Genomic DNA, 22,996 nt, shown 5'->3' on the forward strand with positions numbered 1-22,996 from the left:
CTAAAAGGATGTGTGTTGGGGGAAACCAACTGAAACCACAAAAAAGGGCTAAAACGCTTCTTTGACTTCTTTGGTTAATAAAGCTAAAAGCACTAATGTTTTACTGGGTGCTTTTACTTACAGCTCTAATAATCACCCTGGTTTTAACTCCAAAAAACAATCTGACATCCACAGCTCAGTTCAGTGAGACGCAACCATTGCTGATCCATCAAAACTGAAGCTGATGTTGTGTCGGTTGTCAAGAAACCATCATTTAAAAAGTTGCATAATTGGTTGTCACAAGGAAATACTGAGACTAAACAGACAGTGACCACAGTGTTCAGTTTTATTCAGTTTTCTTCTTTTGCAAACTAGATATGTTTCCACAGAAGAAGTCACTACATGTTGCTGCCTTGTTTGGTAGCAGGTTTATAGGTTGGTTCATGATATCATCATGTTAAAGTGGCATCTGCATTAATTAGTGGTTATTAGTCAAGAAATGACCTAAGGATTTGTGTTGCAACCAAATTTAGTAATAAGATTGAGGTTTGAAACTAACTAGTGTTGACAAAAGACTTAGTAAAGACTTTGATAAACAAATGTAATGATATACTTACACTAAACTGGTGCAGCCCAGCCTTGAATTCTGTTCTGAATGAGCTCAAGTTCTCACTGTGGGAAAAAAGGCATCCAGCAGTAAAGGAAGCCTTGTGCATCTTTTATGCAGTGATAGAAAACATAGTAGCTCACAGAAGCTCTGGGTCTACATGCTGATAACTTGATAAAATAATTCTGTTGTTGCCAGCAAAGATGTTCATGTGTTTAAGCAAAATCCTCCTGATTGGCTCACCAGCTGTATGAAAAGAACATTTTCAAAGCAGTAATGCAAAACAAACTAAGTACAGTCAGACTGAACACAGACCCTCCCTAAACTAATTCAGTAGATGGCCCTGAAAGTTACACTGTAGGAATTAAAGTATTATATAAGCTTGTCATAAACAGTATTAAACAGCTAGTGATTATATAATGTTATTAAATACATCCTCCTCAAAGCTTAAAATGCAACCTGCACTTGATTAAATATAACGAAACATTAAAAAGTTTGTCAAATTGTGAACTTGCTGAAAAAAGAAATGAAGTGAAAACTAAAACATCTTACAATCTATCGAACGTCTCTATTGGCTGATTTATCTAATGATCCATGTATAATGAGTTTCTCAGATTCTTTATTGGGGTTTGACGTCAATGAGGAGGATCCATGCAAACTCATCTTCCTCTTATATGTGATACTGAATCTTTGACTTTTACAAGAGGGAAGATCTCTCAGCCATGGAGCTTATTGTGAACCTGTTTTTGATAATAATGTCTCTGCATGGTGAGCCTCAGACTGTATTTGAACTGGTTTTATTTTATTGCAATATTGGATGTATTTATATATGTTTTTTTTTGTTTTTGTTTTTTTTTCCACAGGCGTTCTGTGCCAAACCTTTATCCAGTCTGAAGCTGTGGTTAAAAGACCTGGAGATGCTCATAAACTGATCTGTACAGCATCTGGATTAACATTCAGTGGCTACTGGATGGCTGTGGTCAGACAGGCTCCTGGAAAAGGCATGGAATGGGTTGCTACCATTGGATATGGTACTCAGATGTACTATTCCCAGTCAGTCCAGGGAAGATTCATAATCTCCAGATCTGACTCCAGCGGTCAGCTGCACTTAGAGATGTACAGCCTGAAGAGTGAAGACACTGCTGTGTATTACTGTGCAAGAGAGTCACAGTGATAGAAAACAGTGACAGAGCTGTACAAAAACACTTCCTCATTCAGTTACAGAGAAAAACAAAGAGACTCTGACAGAGAAACTTACTGTTGTGAATGCATGAATTACTCTACTTTAGATAGATGAGAATTATGAAAATGTTTAATTGCTTCATATTTGAACATAATTTATTCACAACAAACACCACTTGATGAAATTAAATATTTGAGTTCGTTCATTAGTCTTTTTATATGAGCACTATCAGTAATGAACCAACAGGTGGAGCTAAAGTTCATCAAATTAAGTAAAATAAACCGAGTAGATTTAAACTAGTACTTACTTGGACACAAAACTTGGACATAAAGTTCTAGAAAACATTTGAGTCACATTTCAGTTTGAGAGTACAATATAAATTATTTACAAATTCTGTAATTACTAAAAACTGGTGAAAATTAGTTGTGTATTAACAATACTAGGACTAGCATTAGGACTAAGTTTAGGTTTCAGGTTTTGGTTAGATTTAAATTTAGAGTTAGACACAAAATTCAGTTAATATATATTTAGTTGGATGTTAATTAATCCTTTAAAATCCCAGGTTTATGATATACTAAGGTTTATTATTCAGTAACTACAAAGACCTCAATGCAAATTAGTGGAGCTATTCTCAGGTTATAAGCATGTGTAATAAAACTCTATGCCTGCTGGCAGGCCCTGTACTTTTAAGGCACTAAATACAAAGCATCTACAGTAAACCTTCTAAATATAGTGTAACAAAAATCTTGGTTTTACAGTAATCGGTATATTATTATTCACACATGTTGAACATTTCATTTACAATAATTGTGGAACAAAGCTGTTGTTCGTTGCTTCAAAGAACTCCTTTTGGCTCTATTGGGCCCCTATTTTTTAGTGAGTGAAGCTTTTTCTGGAAGATACAGAGATGCAGGGATGAAAGGATGAAAGGATTGAAGTCTGTAAGGATAATTGAATGAGAATTGTTAACTATGGTTGTGTGTCAAATAGACTTTCTCCATAAAGAATCACAGGCACTTTACATGAAGAGTGTCTACACTGTAAAAAGTGGCTCATCAGATCTACTTAAAAATGACTTCATGTGGTAAAAAGTAAATTAACTAGTTTTATTCAACCTAAATAAACACTTTGGATGAATTATTCCTTTAATCAATGTAGTTTTTTTTAAGATGAATCAAACTAGTTTAATTGCTTTTTACTACATGAAGTCGATTTTTAAGGAGATCTGATGAGCCACTTTTTACAGTGTATATGGACAGTACATACATACATCATCTAAACCGCTTATCCTTCTGGGTCGCAATGTGGTGCTGGAGCCTATCCCAGCTGTCATTGGGCGGAAGGCAGGATACACCCTGGACAGGTCGCCAGTCCATCGCAGGGCATATATGGACAGTAAATTAATCATAAATCTGCTATGAACAATCATCTGACTGAATCTTATTATGGTGGTGGGACTTATTGCAGTAAGGAGTTTTACAGGATCATAAAACTCATCCATTCCCTTTAGATGCTGGACAGACACATGAATGTAAGCAGACTACTTTGCATTGCAGTTGAAAGATCCTGATAACATGCATTTCAGTCGGGTTAACTTCCATCAGAGGTAAAGACAAAACAGAATGTATTAATCCTTAGAATAACAGTGCAACATTTAGCCTCAAAGAGTGTCAGTTATACACAATAACCAATGCACAGTTACACGTGTGCCTTATCCAATAATATAGGTGAGGAAGAACATCACTAAAAATAAAACCTCTAAATCATTACTTACTCCTCAGGATAGCAGTGCTGCATCTAAACTGAGGATAAATAACGTTTTCCTCAACAATGTATCGACTGTTAAATTAACCACTCAATACAATTTTAAAGAAGACACAGAGTAAAAGAATAACAAAGCAGAAAATGCAAATACTTAGGAAGAAACAAATAATTAAAAATAAGTTAAAAGTCTAGGCAAAAAGCATTTAATGACTAAAGGGGTAAAGCAAGGTCATTTTTATTTTGGCTTTCCCAAAATGAGGCATTTCACTGAAAATAATACAGTTTTTCAAAATGAAAAATTAAGAAGTTTGCTTTCAAAAATGTACCTCAGTGACATTACATGGTAGCCCCTATTAATATAATGTAAAACGTATGCTTTATGCATGTTTAAATCAACATTCATTAACATGTTATGAAGTGTTTATGTAAGATGTTATGAATGTGTGATGTAGAAACCCTTTAAGTTAAGTGTTACAGAAGAATCTCATCAGTGTGCAGGATATGATCTCAGATTCTGGAGGCACTGAAAATATACATCACTTATTATTACCAGGATTTCATAACATTTATCAGTAATTCCATTTCGCAGTAAAATACAGTATTTATCGATTTATTCTGAAAAGAAATCATCATAAAATCTATTTCATGTAATGAAACAGCAAATTATGGTGAAATTAATATTGAGTTAAAGGGTGTAAACATTTCATATAGAAAAATAAATAGTAAAGTATTTTTTTTTCCTGATTATTCATGTTTTGGTGTTTAAAATATTTTTATATTTTACACTGGATTACACTGATAATAATAAGCAAATTGTATGTTAAACTATCTGTAAACTGTTCTGATATTATGTGTATATACAATGCAAAACAATCAACATATATGTGCAGTGATATTACTTTAATCTGATATTTTACTTTATTCACATTTTGTAAGTCTAGATACATTTAAACATCATTTTTTATATGTGAATTTGCAGTAAGTGACTAGCTGTCAGATCACATTACTTTTACTGTTGTTATGTAAAAGTACAGAATATTACTTTTATTTCAGTTCAGTAAATTACTGTGAAAGTAATGCAAGTAGTAGCCAGTCATTTACTGTAATTTCCACTGAAAACATAGACCACAACCACCAGTAACTAAACAGACAAACACATTTCAGGATGAAACATTGAACTTAACTGGATTTAATCAACTTAAATAAAAGTTAATTTTGTAGTAGTAAGTCTTCTGTGCTGCACATGCTGAACCTCCACGTATCATGAATAGCTCAGACTCTCATGCATCACTACATAAGCAAATTCGAGCTCCCGCCCAGGATCTCTCTATTAACCTGTGACGCTTTATTTAAGCTGTGGAGAACAGAGAAGATCCCACAGGTCCAACTTCAACACCAACCATGTTCTCTACATCTCTACTGCTCCTGCTGGCAGCTGCATCCTGTGAGTTACTCAGTAAAGAGAACATTTCATGTTTAATAAATGTTTATATTGTTTATATATATCATAATGTTGGATTTTTGATCTACAGGTGTTCACTGTTATGAACTGACCCAGCCTGGTTCCAAGGTGGTCCGCCCTGGCCAGAGTCTGACCATCGACTGCAAGGTCTCATATTCAGTTACAAGTGAGCACACAGGTTGGATCCGACAGCCTGCAGGAAAAGCTCTGGAGTGGATTGGAACTATCTATAGTGGTGGGAGCACAGACTACAGTGATAAACTGAAAAACAAGTTCAGCATCTCCAGAGACACTGGAACCAACACAATAACATTACAAGGACAGAATCTGCAGACTGAAGACACAGCTGTGTATTACTGTGCAAGAGACACACAGTGACACTAACTAATGAACACGGCTTACAAAAACCCAGAGCCGACACTCAAGACAACTAATAAGATAGTTTAGTCTGAGTCTTAGTAAAATAAACATTTAGTGAAGGACAAGACTTCACATGTATTTTGTCCTTTTTTAGTGAAAAACGTTGATATTGGGTTCCCAAATAACATCGTAACAGAAACTATCCACGGAAATTTTAAGCTTTTGGTTTGCTTTACATTTGAAACAACTAAAAAAACAATCAATGTTACATGAAACACATTCAGTCACTCCAATAGACAGCAAAATTAACAGCTGCTATTTGTTCATGTGCTGAATTGTGAAACATTTGCTGTACCATCTCCCATTTGTTGTCATGGCTCAGAAAACTGACAAAGTATGCAAATTCAATGTGATTGTGAGATCCATTATTTGCATTCTGATTGGCTGTTCTGATTGTTCCAAAAGGTTGAGACACTTCATAGTGTTGTATTTGAGTTTCAAATGAGTTGCAGGATTCTTTACATTAAGCAACTCACGTGCAATATAAATACAAATATCAATATTTTTCATTTTCAATTAATGATTCTAAACCTATTTCTGCAGGCCTCTTAGTGGCCATTTCACCAGTATATTTTTAAATTATAAAATGATACAGTTCTATAATTACCTGGCTCAGCCAAGTTCACTGTAGAATTGTTTTGGGATATCATCACCCATAATTTTATAAAAAAAATGTGCAGTTGCAAATTTTTTGTTTAATATGAAGATTTACACATAAAACATGCAGAGATTCAGCAATGTTGATTGACATGTCATATAAACAAAATTATTAAAAAAAGACAAGAAAATGAAAAGAAGGTGTCAAAAAAAAAGATGTCTGCTCAATATTTCTATAATTAAAGTCCTCTGCTCATTTCCTCTCTCCACATGAACTATGTCTTAACTATCACTAAATTAACACTTAAAAAAGAAACAGTCTTTTGAAAGTAAAAGATGATGCTAAAACACAGCATTGGGTTTTGGTCATTTGTATCATGGTAAACATTTTGGAAGTCTGCAGAGTGACCCGAGGCTGATGGACCCTACAGAACATCGGGAACCATGACATGTTAACATTTTACGGTTTGGTGCTTGTAAAAACTGTTCAAGGCTCTGTGTTGAGCTGTTAGCGAGCAATGAGGGGTAATAAGGGAGGGCTAAGAACCCCCTGCTGCTTTTTATCATATCAAACAATCCTGTACAACTGACACAATAAAGTAAAGCATTTGAACACAATAATAACACTTTTATAAATGTCTTACTGACCTACGAAGATGACAATCAAGTTCACTTCCAGTTTCGTTATATATTCAGATTTCCACAGAAATACATGAGCTCAATGTTACTGAAGTAAACAGTGCACAGTTAAACTTTAGATCTCTAAAACAGGCTGAACCTTCATTTTTTGGTGAATGTGAAAATGATCATTTCAATTTGCTGTATAGTATATCAAAGTGAATCCTTCTTAATACATGAAATATTTTTTAAGATAAAAAAAATGAATTGTGATTGGCTGTCAGTTTACAGATTCACACCACTATGTATTCTATAAAGTACAGAAAAGCCATTAGCTAGAATGATCAACTGCAATGACCAAATCAGACTGGTGGGGTTCTAGATGAAGTGTACACTGATTATTTTATAGATACAGTAAGGCACTAGATACTTGGGTGTGAGAGGGGACATGTACCCTGTGCAGAAGTTATGGAACATTTTATTTTTTATGTGTTTGAATATTTCTAAAAAAAACAAAAAAAACCCAAAAAAACTAGAAACTTTGTATAATTTAATTTAATCTAGTTAAATTTGATTTTTAAGTGTGTTCTCTGTAGATGATGTTTGATGGAGGGTTTTCAAACTATAGCATAAAATTGTAAAAGTATAACAGAAAATATTCATACTGGTAATATATCAAGCACTGAAGCTGTTTTCCATTCACTTTCTTCTGAACTTGTCCTCATTTAAACAGTCTGTGTCTTCTCAACAGTGAACTTTAAAAGGACCTCAGTTCAGCTCATGGTTTATTTATGTTCCAGTAGGGGGCGCCCTTTACTCACAAAAGCAATCCTGTCTGCTGTTCTCTTAATGCCAGTGCAGCAGTTTCTGCACTTGTTATGCAAATTTTTCATCAACCTCCTTCTCCATTTGTAGAGTGAATGAGAGGCAGTTTGGAGAGAATCTGTTAATCTAACCAGCTCTGGAACCACAAACACCATGTTCCTCACGTCTTTACTGCTGCTGCCGATTGCAGGATGTGAGTCTGTTATTTCTCTCAATGAGGAACCAGATTAATGCAGTAAACTGACCAACCACATTTAACCTGCTGTGTCTTTGTGTCATTGTTAAGGTGTCCACTCTCAGATTATTCTCACACAGTCTGAGAGCTCAGTAATTGACAGCTGTACAAAAACACTATACAGACACTATAAACATTGCCATTATTTAATCTCATGATTTATACTGTATGTTTTGTGAGTTCAGTATTCATTCTTACTCTGCTAAATCCCCAACACCAGCTTCTTTACTGTCATTAATTACCTTCACTTTAAAAACATATTCATCCATCTGGTTTGGAAAGTTCCTTGTAACTGGTAAGCAAGCCAGGAAGAAATGTCTGGAAAACAAAAATTAATACTTAATATATTGTAAAATATGCAATATGCCCTTCACGTTGCGTATAAATTTCATGATGAATCGACCAAAAAAAATTACTTGGAAAAAAGTCTGGTTCTATTGACTTACATTAAAAGTAAAGTATGCTTTTTGTTTCTCCTGTAAAGTTACTATTTTGGAGATACGAGGTTTTGTTCCAACAACATATTTAATTTTGGATATAATGAGATAGATTAACATTAGCTGTTATTATTTTTAATATCTAATAATATGCAGAATTGTTACAAAAAAAGATTTGATGTATTATTGCAGTTTTAAATAAAACATGATCCTTTGTAAGGTCTAGTCTTCTTAATGTCTTCATATGTTATTAAACATGCGCTGTATAAAAATACTGCCCTCCATGTTTTAAATAGCTTTGCATCTCATGGGTCACTAGATAAGCAAATACTTCCCTTGAAGTTCACTATTAAGCTGTGGAGAACAGAGAAGATCCCACAGGTCCAACTTCAACACCAACCATGTTCTCTACATCTCTGCTGCTCCTGCTGGCAGCTGCATCCTGTGAGTTACTCAGTAAACAACACATTTCACTCAGTCAGAGTGCCATTAAGTTTTAGATCAATTTCAAACTGCATTAATTTGATGCATCTAATCATAATGTATTTTTGACCAACAGGTGTTCACTGTGAGGAACTTACTCAACCTGCTTCCATGGTGGTCCGTCCAGGCCAGAGTCTGACCATCGACTGCAAGGTTTCATATTCAGTTACAAGCTATTATTCAGCTTGGATCCGACAGCCTGCAGGAAAAGCTCTGGAGTGGATTGGACGTATCAGTAGCAGTGGGGGCACAACTTACAGTGATAAACTGAAAAGCAAGTTCAGCATCTCCAGAGACACTGGAACCAACACAATAACATTACAAGGACAGAATCTGCAGACTGAAGACACAGCTGTGTATTACTGTGCAAGAGACACACAGTGACACTAACTAATAAACACGGCTTACAAAAACCCAGAGCCGACACTCAAGACAACTAATAAGCTAGTTTCAGTCTGGTTGCTCATGGCTGGATTCAAATAAATTACATTAAAATAGGTTTAGTCATTTTTCAGTGTTTATACATCAAAAATGCAAACATCATATCATGATAGATGCCATATATTGTAACCATGTTCACATTACTGTTAATATTCTTGACAGATGGCACAGTATTTGATGTCATAACAGTTCACAAGCTAGTTTTGGTAAACTCTAATTTAGTTATCCATCATTACATCACTGTAACAGCATTACAATAAATATTGAAACAAATATTGATAATGTTAACATGACATGACTTAACATAATCTGTCTTGACAGCTCATAACAGCACTTTATATCTTCCATGACATGTTCAGGGTTGGGAGGGTTAGTGTGAAATGGTAGATTACTGACTGCCTGTTAGAAAATGTAATCTGTAACCTAATCCAAAGGATTTCTCTCTTAATGTAAAGTAGTCTGATTACTTTTGGGATTACTTGTCTTTTTAAAGTCAACATCCATTGCAATGTAATTTGTAGATGCTCCCTTAGTTTTCTGCTGTTTTAGCAGTCCACAGAATTCAACCTAAACTTCAAACTTGCTTTAAAAAACATTCATTTCACACCAAAACTAAGTGGGAGCTGATTGACTCTGTGAAAAGTAATGACATTTTACACATATTAACATTTTGCACCCATCATTAGAGAGTCATTGAAGAAAGAAATCATATATCTAAAAAAGAAACTGATTTACTGCTCCCAAGACTTTGCTTTCTTTTCACGTTTTGGAGCTTTTAGTTAATGATGGCTCACTTGAGGAAATACTGCATAAATTTCAATATTTTTTGCTCGTAATCAGCCTGTTTTCATAATGTTTCTGTGATCTAATTACTGTTTTTGTTTTTTTTTTGGTAACGATAATAGAATACAGTTAGTTTTATTTTGTGAACTGTTCACATGATGCTTTTACAGTTATTCCATTACTACTCAACCTTGGACATGTTAGTTATGTCAGGGGTCAAGTAAAGAGTTACCAGTGGAAATTTTGCTCTCTGCATCAATTTTTAAAGCAAAGCAAATAATAATGAGTTAAAAATGCCTTTTTAATTCCACACATTAAAGGAATTTATGAACAAAACCATTATGAAACCAAATACATGCAATATTTGGTCAAATACTTATGACATTCATCTCCAACTTTAGCCTCACATCGAGTGAGTGGCTCAGGTAGTGATCATAAGCTTAAAATGCAAACAAGCAGACATAAAATCTCAGAAAAAGAGATTTACAAACCACAGTTCCACTTTAGCTGGATACACCCAACAAAATATCTACAGATGTTTATATTATTAACAAGCTATCTGGTGGAAGTCTGTTTCTCAGCAGTGTTTGGATCAGGGATGGGATTAGTACTAGGGTTAAGTTTAGGATGAGGGTGATGGTTATGTTTAGGTTTCAGGGGGGGATGTTAGGTTCAGGGTTAGCTTTAGGAAAAATGTAGGTGAACCCAACAGATATTTAGTTGAATGAAAGTGATGTGCAAGATAAGCATCTACAGGGGGCTACATCCAAAAAGTGTCCCACAAACCACTGTTTAAGCACTGCTACTCATAAATAAACCACACAATAATAGCATTTCGGTTTTAATGTAGTTTTATTGGACGTTGAAGGCCAGCGCTTTATATGTGAATGCTGTGTAGTCGTGTGCACTGAATTTCATGTTCTGTTAATGGATAAATGAGGACATTTGTGACATGTTTTCCTTGGTTTTAATGTAGTTTTATCAGATGTTGAAGGTCAGCGCTCTACATTTAAATGCAGTCTTGTGAACTGAATTTCATGGCCTGTTGATGGATAAATGAGGACATTTGTGGGGATTTTAGTTGTGTTTAAAAATGGATCAGTCAAAAGCCAAAGTAAAAGTTGGAATTATGGAGCTGTAACAAAATAAGGATTATGAGCATTTTTGGTTTGTTTTAATGGTGTGACATGTTTTCCTAAAGCATGAAATGATATTGTAGGGAGTGAAACCAAATGTTGAGAAGTAATAATAGTGAATATGATGCTCTACATGTAAATCCTCCACCTGCCCCTCTTACACAAAAGGCTTGCTTGTGTTGCTGAGGAGGAGAAGAGCAGCTTCATTCAGTTTAGTTTAACACAAAACAATAATGACCTCCTCAGTGCTACTGTTGTTACTGATAGCAGCATTCGGTAAGTCTCCATTCTGGGTGAATTAGATCAGTTTTGATTAGTTTTGAATTGAGAATTTACACATAGCTGTGAAATGAATTGACTCCATGTTCTCTCATTGTTATTGTCAGGTGGTGTAGACTGTGTGGAGCTCACTCAGGCTGCTTCTAAGGTAGTAAAACCTGGAGAATCGTTCTCCATCTCCTGTAAGATCTCAGACTCGAGCTACTGTATTAACTGGATACGGCAGCCTGCTGGGAAAGCACTGGAATATCTTGGATATCTGTGTAGTGGTGGTAGCACTGATATTAAAGACACAGTGAAGAGCAAGATCAGTTTCAGTCAGGACACGTCCAGCAGCACAGTGTTTTTACAAGGCCAGAACTTTCAGTCTGAGGACACAGCTGTTTATTACTGCGCCACAGCGTTACAACCACCCAGCTGACCTGAACAAAAACACCCTCAACAGCTCACATGTTCATCTCAGCATCCTTCTCCATGTTCATTTTTATCTTATATCTTCTGTTTCATGCATTCATTAATCAATCCATAGAAGCATTTTTAAATGAATAATACAAAAATCAAATAAAAACATTATTTGAGCCCTGCTACATAATGTTGACATAACCATGCCATAAACATCATAGTAGATGTCATATGTTATTGTAGTTATGATAGTTGTTATGACAGCTTCTGTCATATGCTAATTTTTGCTAAGCATACTCTGTTACGCCATTAAACATTTGCATCTGTCATGATAATTACAGGTAGCGGTAACATGACAATGTTATACTACTGAACAAAACAATGACCGCATATGACATAATGGCATATTTATGACATGGTTATATCAGTGTTACTTAGCAAGTAAGTAAGGTATTACCCAAAAACACCTTTCAAACACTGTTTATCCAACATAAATTCTAATCTTGAATTATAATAAAACAAAAGTTGGACTGACATTGCATAACAAAAAGATGTAAATCAGAATCAGAAGGATGATTATAATTGGTTTGACAAGCTATGTGTTCTACTGGGAACAGCTGCCTGTGCGACTTTGTTAGTGAATATAAGCAAAACCGTGATAATCACTTACTGATCTGGGGCTGGATGAACCAGTTCAAAGATACACTTGGTTCTCCAAGGGTTCTTTAGTAAAGAAACTGAACCTATATAGAACCATGGATTTTCAAAGAATGATTTGCATGATTAAAGATTCTTCGCATGTTATGAAGTGTTTATTTAAGATATTATTAATGTGATATGTAGAAACCCTTTAAGTAAAGTGTGACAGAAGAAACTCACCAATGTGCAGTTTATGATTTTAGATTCTGGAGGCACTGAAAATGTACATCACTTGTTATTACCAGGATTTCACAGCATTTATGAATAATTTCATTTCACAGTAAAATACAATATTTATCAATTTATTCTGAAATGAAATCATCATAAAATCAATTTCTTGTAATAACACAGCAAATTATTGTGAGGTTAATATTGAGCTAAAAAGGTCTAAACATTTCATATATAAAAATAATTAATAATATTCAGGTTTTGGTCTTTAAAATTCATATTTTACACTGGATTTTTTATCATTGTTTAAATGCTGGAACACTGAAGTGTTTACAAAAAACTGTATGGCCTACTGCAATTGCTGGTTTTAGGTTATGCAAATTGTATGTTAAACTATCTGTAAAATGTGTTATATTTTGTGCATATACAATGCAAAACAGTCAACAAATATGTGCAGTGATCTTGCTTTGACCTGATATTTTACTTTACTCATATTTTGTAAGTCTAGATATATTTAAACATTATTTTTTATATGTAAATTTGCAGTAAGTAACTACCTGCTGGATCACATTACTTTTACAGTAGTTATGTAATATAATATACAGTATACAGTTGCTATTTCTCTGTTATTTATTGTTAATATGGTTCAGTAAATTACTGTGAAAGTAATGCAAATAGTAGCCAGTCATTTACTGTAATGTTATATTCCAAACATATATCATTAACATCACTAACTAAATAACCAAAGACATTTCAGGATGAATCATTGGATTTAACTGGATCAGTTTAAATAAAGGGGTTGATTACAAAATATTTATTTATTTTTAATTTTAAAGCCAAAAAGCAATATTTACAGAAATTCAAAAAAATGAAAAAAAAAAGAAAAAAAACACTTTAAACCAAGTAAATTCTAAAGTCTTCTGTGCTGCACATGCTGAACCTCCCCGTATCATGAATAGCTCAGACTCTCATGCATCACTACATAAGCAAATTCATGCTCCCGCCCAGGATCTCTCTATTAACCTGTGACCCTTTATTAAGCTGTGGAGAACAGAGAAGATCCCACAGGTCCAACTTCAACACCAACCATGTTCTCTACATCTCTACTGCTCCTGCTGGCAGCTGCATCTTGTGAGTTACTCAGTAAGCAACACATTTCAGTTCATAGATCATGTTTAATAAATGTTTATATATATCATAATGTTGTATTTTTGACCAACAGGTGTTCACTGTTATGAACTGACCCAGCCTGGTTCCAAGGTGGCCCGCCCAGGCCAGAGTCTGACCATCGACTGCAAGGTCTCATATTCTGTTACTAGTTGGCACACAGGTTGGATCCGACAGCCTGCAGGAAAAGCTCTGGAGTGGATTGGAACTATCTATAGTTGGGGGAGCCCAGCTTACAGTGATAAACTGAAAAACAAGTTCAGCATCTCCAGAGACACTGGAACCAACACAATAACATTACAAGGACAGAATCTGCAGACTGAAGACACAGCTGTGTATTACTGTGCAAAAGGCTCACAGTGACACTAACTAATGAACACGGCTTACAAAAACCCAGAGCCAACACTCAAGACAACTTTTCAACTGTTTCAGTCTGGTTGTTTATGTTTGCCTTAAATTAAAATACAGTAAAATAGGATCTGTCATTTTTCAATATGTGTAGAAAATACAAACAGTAGTTTTCTGGTAAATAAAAAATAGTAAAGGACAAGACTTCACATGTATTTTGTCCTTCTTTAGTGAAAAACGTTAATATTGGGTTACCAAACAACATTGTAACGGAAAATATCCAGGGAAATTTCAAGGCTTTGGTTGGCTTTACATTTGCTGTACCATCTCCCATTTGTTGTCATGGCTCAGAAAACTGACAAAGTATGTAAATTCAATGTGATTGTGAGATGCATTATTTGCATTCTGATTGGCTGTTCTGATTGTTCCAAAAGGTTGAGACACTTCATAGAGTTTTTTTTTGCGTTTCAAATGAGCTGCAGGATGCTTTACATTAAGCAACTCACGTGCAATATAAATACAAATATCAATATTTTTCATTTTCAATTAATAATTCTAAATTTATTTCTGCAGGCCTCTTAGTGGCCATTTCACCAGTATATTTTTAAATTATAAAATGATACAGTTCTATAATTACCTGGCTCAGCCAAGTTCACTGTAGAATTGTTTTGGGATATCTTCCACCTAATTTTATATATATATAAAAAAAAAAAAAAAATGTGCAGCTGCTATCTTTTTGCATCCTGTGAAAGAAACATGTGCAGAGATTCAGCAATGTTGATTGACATGTCATATAAACAAAATGATTAAAAAAGACAAGAAAATGAAAAGAAGATGTGTCAAAAACAAAGATGTTTGCTCAATATTTCTATAATTAAAGTCCTCTGCTCATTTCCTCTCTCCACATGAACTATGTCTTAACTATCACTAAATTAACACTTAAAAAAGAAACAGTCTTTTGAAAGTAAAAGATGATGCTAAAACACAGCATTGGGTCTTGGTCATTTGTATCATGGTAAACATTTTGGAAGTCTGCAGAGTGACCCGAGGCTGATGGACCCTACAGAACATCGGGAACCATGACATGTTAACATTATAAGGTTTGGTGCTTGTTAAAAACTGTTCAAGGCTCTGTGTTGAGCTGTTAGCGAGCAATGAGGGGTAATAAGGGAGGGCTAAGAACCCCCTGCTGCTTTTATCATATCAAACAATCCTGTACAACTGATACAATAAAGTAAAGCATTTGAACACAATAATAACACTTTTATAAATGTCTTACTGACTTATGAAGATGACAATCAAGTTCACTTCCAGGTTTGTTTTACATTCAGATTTCCAAAGAAATACATGACCTCAATGTTACTGAAGTAAATAATGCACAGTTAAACTTTAGATCTCTAAAACAGGCTGAACTTTCTTTTTTTTTTTTTGAAATTTTTATGAAATCACTAATTTCATTGTGCTGTTTAGTATATCAAAGTGAATCCTTCTTAATACATGAAATAGTTTTTAAGATAAAAAAATGAATTGTGATTGGCTGTCAGTTTAAAGATTTGCACCACTATGTGTTCTATGAAGTACAGAAAAGCCATTAGCTAGAATGATCAACTGCAATGACCAAATCAGACTGGTGGGGTTCTAGATAAAGTTTAGAATGATTATTTTACAGATAGAGTAAGGCACTAGATACTTGGGTGTAAGAGGTTTCATGTACCCTGTGCATAAGTTATGGAACCTTTTATTTTTTCTGTGTTTGAATTTTTCTAGTATAATTTAATTTAATTTACTTTAGTTCAATTTGATTTTTAAGTGTGTTCTCTGTAGATGATGTTGTAACTTACTTTCACTTAGAAAATCAACAAAATTTGATGGAGGGTCTTCAAACTATAGCATACAATTGTAAAAGTATAACAGTAAATAAATATACTGATGATATTGCAACTATACTGAAGCTGTTTTCCATTCACTTTCTTCTGAACTTGTCCTCATTTAAACAGTCTGTATCATCTCAACAGTGAACTTTATTTATTTATGTTTAGTTTATTTATGTTTCCAGCAGGGGGCGCACTTTACTCACAAAAGCAATCCTGTCTGCTGTTCTCTTAATGCCAGTGCAGCAGTTTTTTGCATCAACCTCCTTCTTCATATGTAGAGTTAATGAGAGGCAGTTTGGAGAGAATCTGTTAATCTAACAAGCTCTGGATCCACAAACACCATGTTCCTCTCAGATTGTTCTCACACAGTCTGAGCGCTCAGTAACAGTGGCTCCAGGTGGATCTCACAAACAGACCTGTGCCTGCAGTGGATTCAGTGTGGGCAGCTATAATCTGTACTGGGTTCGTTAGGCTCCTGGAAAAGAACTGCAGTGGATCATATTCTATTATATCAGTTCAGTCAAGAGCTCAGCCCAGTCAGTTCAGGGCAGATTCACAGCATCCAAGAACAGCTCTAATCTCTACCGGCACATGAGTCAACTGAAGCCTGAAGACACTGCAGTGTATTACTGTGCTCTGGACTCACTGTGGTGGAACTCATACAGACAGTTGTATAAGAACTGGAGACACTATAAACATTGACATTATAAAATCTCATGATGTATATTGTATGTTTTGTGAGTTCAGTATTCATTATTATCATGTCATTAGTGTCATTAATTACCTTCAATTTGGGAAAACCGAACTTAACACTTTAAAAATATACAAGATATAACAAGACTTTTCTTGATATTTCTGGTATTATATAATTCTGTCATATATATATATATATATATATATATATATATATATATATATATATATATCACTGCTGTCAGAACAAAACCTCATATCTCCATTTTTGTTATTTTTCAGTTTTTGAACTTCACATTGTGTCAAAATTTCATGACGAATGGACCAAAAGAAAAGGCCCTATATATATATATATATATGATAGAAATTGTAGATTAACATAAGATGTTATTCTTTGGCAAATTTCATTTTATCCAAAATTGTTACAAAAAAAACAGACTTGATGTATTATTGCAGTTTTAAGAGTTTTGGAATGGTTAACCTCACAAAACATGATTCTTTGTAAGGTCTAGTCTTTTTAATATCATCATATGTTATTGAACATGTGCTGTTTAAAAATTCTGCCCTCTACTTCATGTTTTAAATAGCTTTGCCTCTCACGGGTGACTGGATAAGCAAATACTTCCCTTGAAGTTCACTATTAAGCTGTGGAGAACAGAGAAGATCCCACAGGTCCAACTTCAACACCAAACATGTTCTCTACATCTCTACTGCTCCTGCTGGCAGCTGCATCCTGTGAGTAAAGAACATATTTCACTCAGTCAGAGTGCCATTAAGTTTAAGCTCAATTTCAAACTGCATTAATTTGATGCATCTAATCGCAACATATTTTTGATCTACAGGTGTTCACTGTTATGAACTGACCCAGCCTGGCTCCATGGTGGTCCGTCCAGGCCAGAGTCTGACCATCAACTGTAAGGTTTCATATTCAGTTTCCAGTCATTGGTCAGCTTGGATCCGACAGCCTGCAGGAAAAACTCTGGAGTACATTGGATATATTGATAGCAGTGGGAGCCCAGCTTACAGTGATAAACTGAAAAACAAGTTCAGCATCTCCAGAGACACTGGAACCAACACAATAACATTACAAGGACAGAATCTGCAGACTGAAGACACAGCTGTGTATTACTGTGCAAGATACACACAGTGACACTAACTAATGAACACGGCTTACAAAAACCCATAGCCGACACTCAAGACAACTAATCAAGTTCAGTCTGGTTGCTCATGGCTGGATTAAAGTAATTTGCATTAAAATAGGTTCTAAAATAGGTCTTACATCATCTGTCTTATACATCAAAAATGCAAACAGCATATCATGATAGATGTCATATGTTGTTACCATGTTACCATTACCGGTAATTGTCTTGACCAATGGCAAAATATTTGATGTCATGACAGGTCACAAGCTAGTTTTTGTAAGCTCTAATTTAGTTAGCCATCATTACATCACTGTAACAGCTTTACAATAAATATCTAAACAAATATTGACAATGCAAATATGACACATTTACACTACTCGACATAATCTGTCATGACAACTCATAACAGCATATTACATCCTGCTGTTGTCTGTTTTATCACAGCACGGCCGTCTTTGTGGAAAAGTGTGAATTGTTTTCTCAGCAGTGGGTTCTTACCCCTCCCCTTTTACCCCTCATTTCTCGCTAACAGCTCAACACAGGGCCTCAAATAATTTTTAACAAGCACCAAACTTTATAATGTTAGCATGTCAAGTTTCATCCCTCCTTGACATGTTCAGGGTTGGGAGGGTTAGTGTAAAATGGTAGATTACTGACAGATTAATGAGCTCAAGTTCTCACTCTGGGAAAAAGGCATCCAGCAGTAAAGGAAGCCTTGTGCATCTTTTATGCAGTGATAGAAAACATAGTAGCTCACAGAAGCTCTGGGTCTACATGCTGATAACTTGATAAAATAATTCTGTTGTTGCCAGCAAAGATGGTCATGTGTTTAAGCAAAATCCCTCCTGATTGGCTCACCAGCTGTATGAAAAGAACATTTTCAATGTTTTTTTGAAGTAGTAATGCAAAACAAACACAGTGGAGTCAGACTGAATACTGAACCTATATAAAAGTAATTCAGTAGATGGCCCTGAAAGTTACACTCTAGGTATTAATGTTATATAAGCTTGTCATAAATGGTATTAAACAGCTAGTGATTATATAATGTTAGTAAATACATCCTCCCCAAAGCTTAAAGTGCAACCTGCGCTTGATTAAATATAACGAAACATTAAAAAGTTTGTTAACTTATGTACTTACTTAAAAGAAATTAAATTGAACTAAAGCATCTTGCAAACAATCTAACATCCCTATTGGCTGATGTATCTAATGATCCATATATAATGAGTTTCTCAGGTTCTTTATTGGTGTTTGAAGTCAATGAGGAGGATCCATGCAAACTCATCTTCCTCTTATATGTGATACTGAATCTCTGACTTCTACAAGACGCACTGCCTGATTCCACAGCTGTGAAATAAGAAAGATCTCTCAGCTATGGAGCTTATTGTGGATTTACTATTGATAATAATGTTTCTGCATGGTGAGCCCTGATCTTTATTGAATTGATTTTATTTTATAGCAATATTGGATGTATTTATATATGTTTTTATTTTTTATTTATTTTTTTTTTTTTTTTTTTCACAGGTGTTCTGTGCCAAACCTTTATCCAGTCTGAAGCTGTGGTTAAAAGACCTGGAGAGTCTCATAAACTGATCTGTACAGCATCTGGATTAACATTCAGTGGCTACTGGATGGTTGTGATCAGACAGGCTCCTGGAAAAAGCATGGAATGGGTTGCTACCATTGGATCTAGTACTCAGATCTACTATTCCCAGTCAGTCCAGGGAAGATTCATAATCTCCAGATCTGACTCCAGCGGTCAGCTGCACTTAGAGATGTACAGCCTGAAGAGTGAAGACACTGCTGTGTACTACTGTGCAAGAGAGTCACAGTGATAGAAAACAGTGACAGAGCTGTACAAAAACACTTCCTCATTCAGTTACAGAGGAAAACAAAGACTCTGACAGAGAAACTTACTGTTGTGAATGCATGAATTACTCTACTTTAGATAGATGTGAATTATGTAAATGTTTAATTGCTTCATATTTGAACATAATTTATTCACAACAAACACCACTTGATGAAATTAAATATGTGAGTTTGTTCATTAGATGTTTTGTATGAGCACTATCAGTAATGAACCAACAAGTTCATCAAATGAAGTAAAATAAACCAACCAGATCTAAACTAGTGCAAACTTAGACACAAAACTTGGACATAAAGTTCTAGAAAACACCTGAGTCACATTTCAGTTTGAGAGTACAATATAAATTATTTACAAATACTTTAATTACTAAAAACTGGTGAAAGTTAGTTGTTTATTAACACTGTTAGAACTAGTATTAGGATTAAGTTTAGGTTTCAGGTATTGGTCAGGTTTAAATTTAGAGTTAGACACAAAATTCAGTTAATATATATTTAGTTGGATGTTAATTAATCCTTTAAAATCCCAGCTTTATGACATATTGAGACTTATTAATCAGTAACTGCAGAAACATCAATGCAAATTAGTGGAGCTATTCTCAGGTTATAAGCATGTATAATAAAACTCTATGCCTGCTGGCATGTCCTGTACTTTTAAGGGGCAAAAGTAGACATCTACAAAGCATCTACAGTAAACTTTCTAAATAAAGTGTAACAAAAATCTTGGTTTTACAGTAATCGGTATATTATTATTCACACATCTTGAACATTTCATTTACAATAATGCTTTTTGAGAAGTCCATCAATTTAAAGTTCTTTGTAGAACAAAGCTGTTGTTCTTTGCTTCAAACAGCTCCTTTTGGCTCTATTGGGCCCCTATTTTTAGTGAGTGAAGTTGTTTTTAAAAGATATTCAGAGATTATAGGATGCAGTTTTTGAAGTCTGTAAGGAAAACTGAAAGAGAATTGTTAACTATGGTAATGTGTCAGATAGACTTTCTCCATAAAGAATCTCAGGCACTTTACATAAAGAGTGTCTACACTGTAAAAAGTGGCTCATCAGATCTACTTAAAAATGACTTCATGTGGTAAAAAGTAAATTAACTAGTTTTATTCAACTTAAATAAACACTTTGAATGAACGATTCTTTTTTTAGTTGAATAAAACTAGTTCAAGTAATTTTTAAGTAGATCTGACAAGCCACTTTTTACAGTGTATATGGACAGTTTATAGGCTAGGAACAATCATTTGACTGAATCTTATTATGGTGGTGGGACTTATTGCAGTAAGGAGTTTTACAGGATCATAAAACTCATCCATTCCCTGTAGATGCTGGACAGACACATGAATGTAAGAAGACTACATTGCACTGCAGTTGAAAGATCCTGTAAAGACAAAACAGAATGTATTAATCCTTAGAAAAACAGTGCAACATTTAGCCTCAAAGAGTGTCAATTATACACAATAACCAATGCACAGTTACACGTGTGCCTTATCCAATAATATAGGTGAGGAAGAACATCACTAAAAATAAAACCTCTAAATCATTATTTACTCCTCAGGATAGCAGTGCTGCATCTAAACTGAGGATAAATAACGTTTTCCTCAACAATGTATCGACTGTTAAATTAACCACTCAGAGTAAAAGGAAGCAAATGTAACTCATTAACATGACATAGTAGCCCATATTAATTTTATGTAAAACACGTATGCTTCATGAACGCTGATTTAGGCATTCATAAACTTGTTATGAAGTGTTTATGTAAGATGTTATGAATGTGTTATATAGATACCCTTTAAGTAAAGTGTTACAGAAGAATCTCATCAATGTGCAGTTTATGATTTTAGATTCTGGAGACACATTTTTTTTTATTTTTTGTTTAAATGCTGGATCGCTGAAGTGTTTACAAAAACTGTATGCCCTACTGCATTTGCTGTTTTTTTGGTTATGCAAATTGTATTAAACTGTCTGTAAAATGTTCATACATTTTGTGCATATACAATACAAAACAGTCAAAAAATATGTGCAGTGATATTGCTTTGATGTGATATTTTAGTTTCTTCATGTTTTGTAAGTCTAGATATGTGGAAACATCATTTTTTATATATAAAGTTGCAGTAAGTGACTAGCTGCTGGATCACATTACATTTACAGTTGTTATGTAAAAATAGAGAAAATTACTTTTATTTACAGACTATTACTGTAAGTGTGAATCAGAATACAGTGATACACTAGCTACAGTATACAGTTGATATTTCACTCTTATTGACTGTTAATATCCTTCACTAAATTACTGTGAAAGTAATGCAAGTAGTAGCCAGTCATTTACTGTAATTTTACATTGAAAACAAACAAATAACAACAGTAACTAAATAAATAAACACATGTCAGGATGAAACATTGAATTCAAGTTTAATCAACTTAAATAATGTTGTTTTTTTTTCATTTAGAAGCCAAAAACAACATTTTACATGAATTCAAACCTAAAAAAATAAAAAAAATAAATAAATAAATAAAAAAATAAAAAACACTTAACACTATACACTAATTAAATCTTCCTAGTTCCACTTTCTACAACAGAATCAGTTTATACTTTTACTTATTTACTTTGCAGGTCATTTTAATATTGTAATAAAAGTTAATTTTGCAGTAGAAAGTCTTCTGTGCTATCTGTGTACAGCGATACAGTTGTTACAGTATACAGTTGCTATTTTTCTGTTATTTACTGTTAATATGGTTCAGTAACTTACTATGAAAGTAATGCAAGTAGTAGCCAGTCATTTACTGACAAAATAAATAAACTAAATAAACACCTCATTTTTTTTATTTAGAAGTTAAAACCAATATTTTACATGAATTCAAACTTAAAAAACAAAACAAAAAAAGAAAACAAAAAACAAAACACAAAAAAAAAACACTTTAAATCAAATTAAATCTAAACATCATTTAAAAAGCTGCATAATTGGTTGTCACAAGGAAATACTGAGACTAAACAGACAGTGACCACAGTGTTCAGTTTTATTCAGTTTTCTTCTTTTGCAAACTAGATATTGTTTCCACAGAAGAAGTCACTACATGTTGCTGCCTTGTTTGGTAGCAGGTTTATAGGTTGGTTAATGTTATCATCATGTTAAAGTGGCATTTGCATTAATTAGTGGTTGTTAGTTAAGAAATGACTTAAGGATTTGTGGTGCAACCAAATTTAGCAAGAAGATTGAAGTTTGAAGCTAACTAGTGTTGACAAAAGACTTAGTAAAGACTTTCATCACAAATGTAATGATATACTTACACTAAACTGGTGCAGCCCAGCCTTGAATTCTGCTCTGAATGAGCTCAAGTTCTCACTCTGGGAAACAGGCATCCAGCAGTAAAGGAAGCCTTGTGCATCTTT

The 22,996-nt window shown here is 34.2% G+C and overlaps 6 gene segments (V, D, J or C); all 6 read left to right on the top strand.

Moving 5' to 3' along the window:
- The first annotated feature begins 1,308 nt into the window (after positions 1–1,308).
- On the top strand, positions 1,309–1,760 carry LOC118803314. The segment is given in 2 exon segments: positions 1,309–1,354; positions 1,450–1,760. Coding segments are annotated over 2 exon segments (357 nt in total).
- Positions 1,761–4,926: 3,166 nt separating this feature from the next.
- On the top strand, positions 4,927–5,373 carry LOC118803315. The segment is given in 2 exon segments: positions 4,927–4,977; positions 5,066–5,373. Coding segments are annotated over 2 exon segments (351 nt in total).
- Positions 5,374–8,528: 3,155 nt separating this feature from the next.
- LOC118803316 lies at positions 8,529–10,250 on the top strand. The segment is given in 4 exon segments: positions 8,529–8,571; positions 8,687–8,983; positions 9,984–10,054; positions 10,236–10,250. Coding segments are annotated over 4 exon segments (426 nt in total).
- A 917-nt stretch (positions 10,251–11,167) lies between these two features.
- On the top strand, positions 11,168–11,670 carry LOC118803317. The segment is given in 2 exon segments: positions 11,168–11,246; positions 11,357–11,670. Coding segments are annotated over 2 exon segments (357 nt in total).
- A 1,929-nt stretch (positions 11,671–13,599) lies between these two features.
- On the top strand, positions 13,600–14,048 carry LOC118803367. The segment is given in 2 exon segments: positions 13,600–13,649; positions 13,741–14,048. Coding segments are annotated over 2 exon segments (351 nt in total).
- A 3,244-nt stretch (positions 14,049–17,292) lies between these two features.
- LOC118803319 lies at positions 17,293–17,750 on the top strand. The segment is given in 2 exon segments: positions 17,293–17,335; positions 17,443–17,750. Coding segments are annotated over 2 exon segments (351 nt in total).
- Positions 17,751–22,996: the final 5,246 nt, after the last annotated feature.

The sequence above is a fragment of the Colossoma macropomum genome, unplaced genomic scaffold, assembly GCF_904425465.1.
Source record: "Colossoma macropomum unplaced genomic scaffold, Colossoma_macropomum, whole genome shotgun sequence".
NCBI classification, from domain to species: domain Eukaryota; kingdom Metazoa; phylum Chordata; class Actinopteri; order Characiformes; family Serrasalmidae; genus Colossoma; species Colossoma macropomum.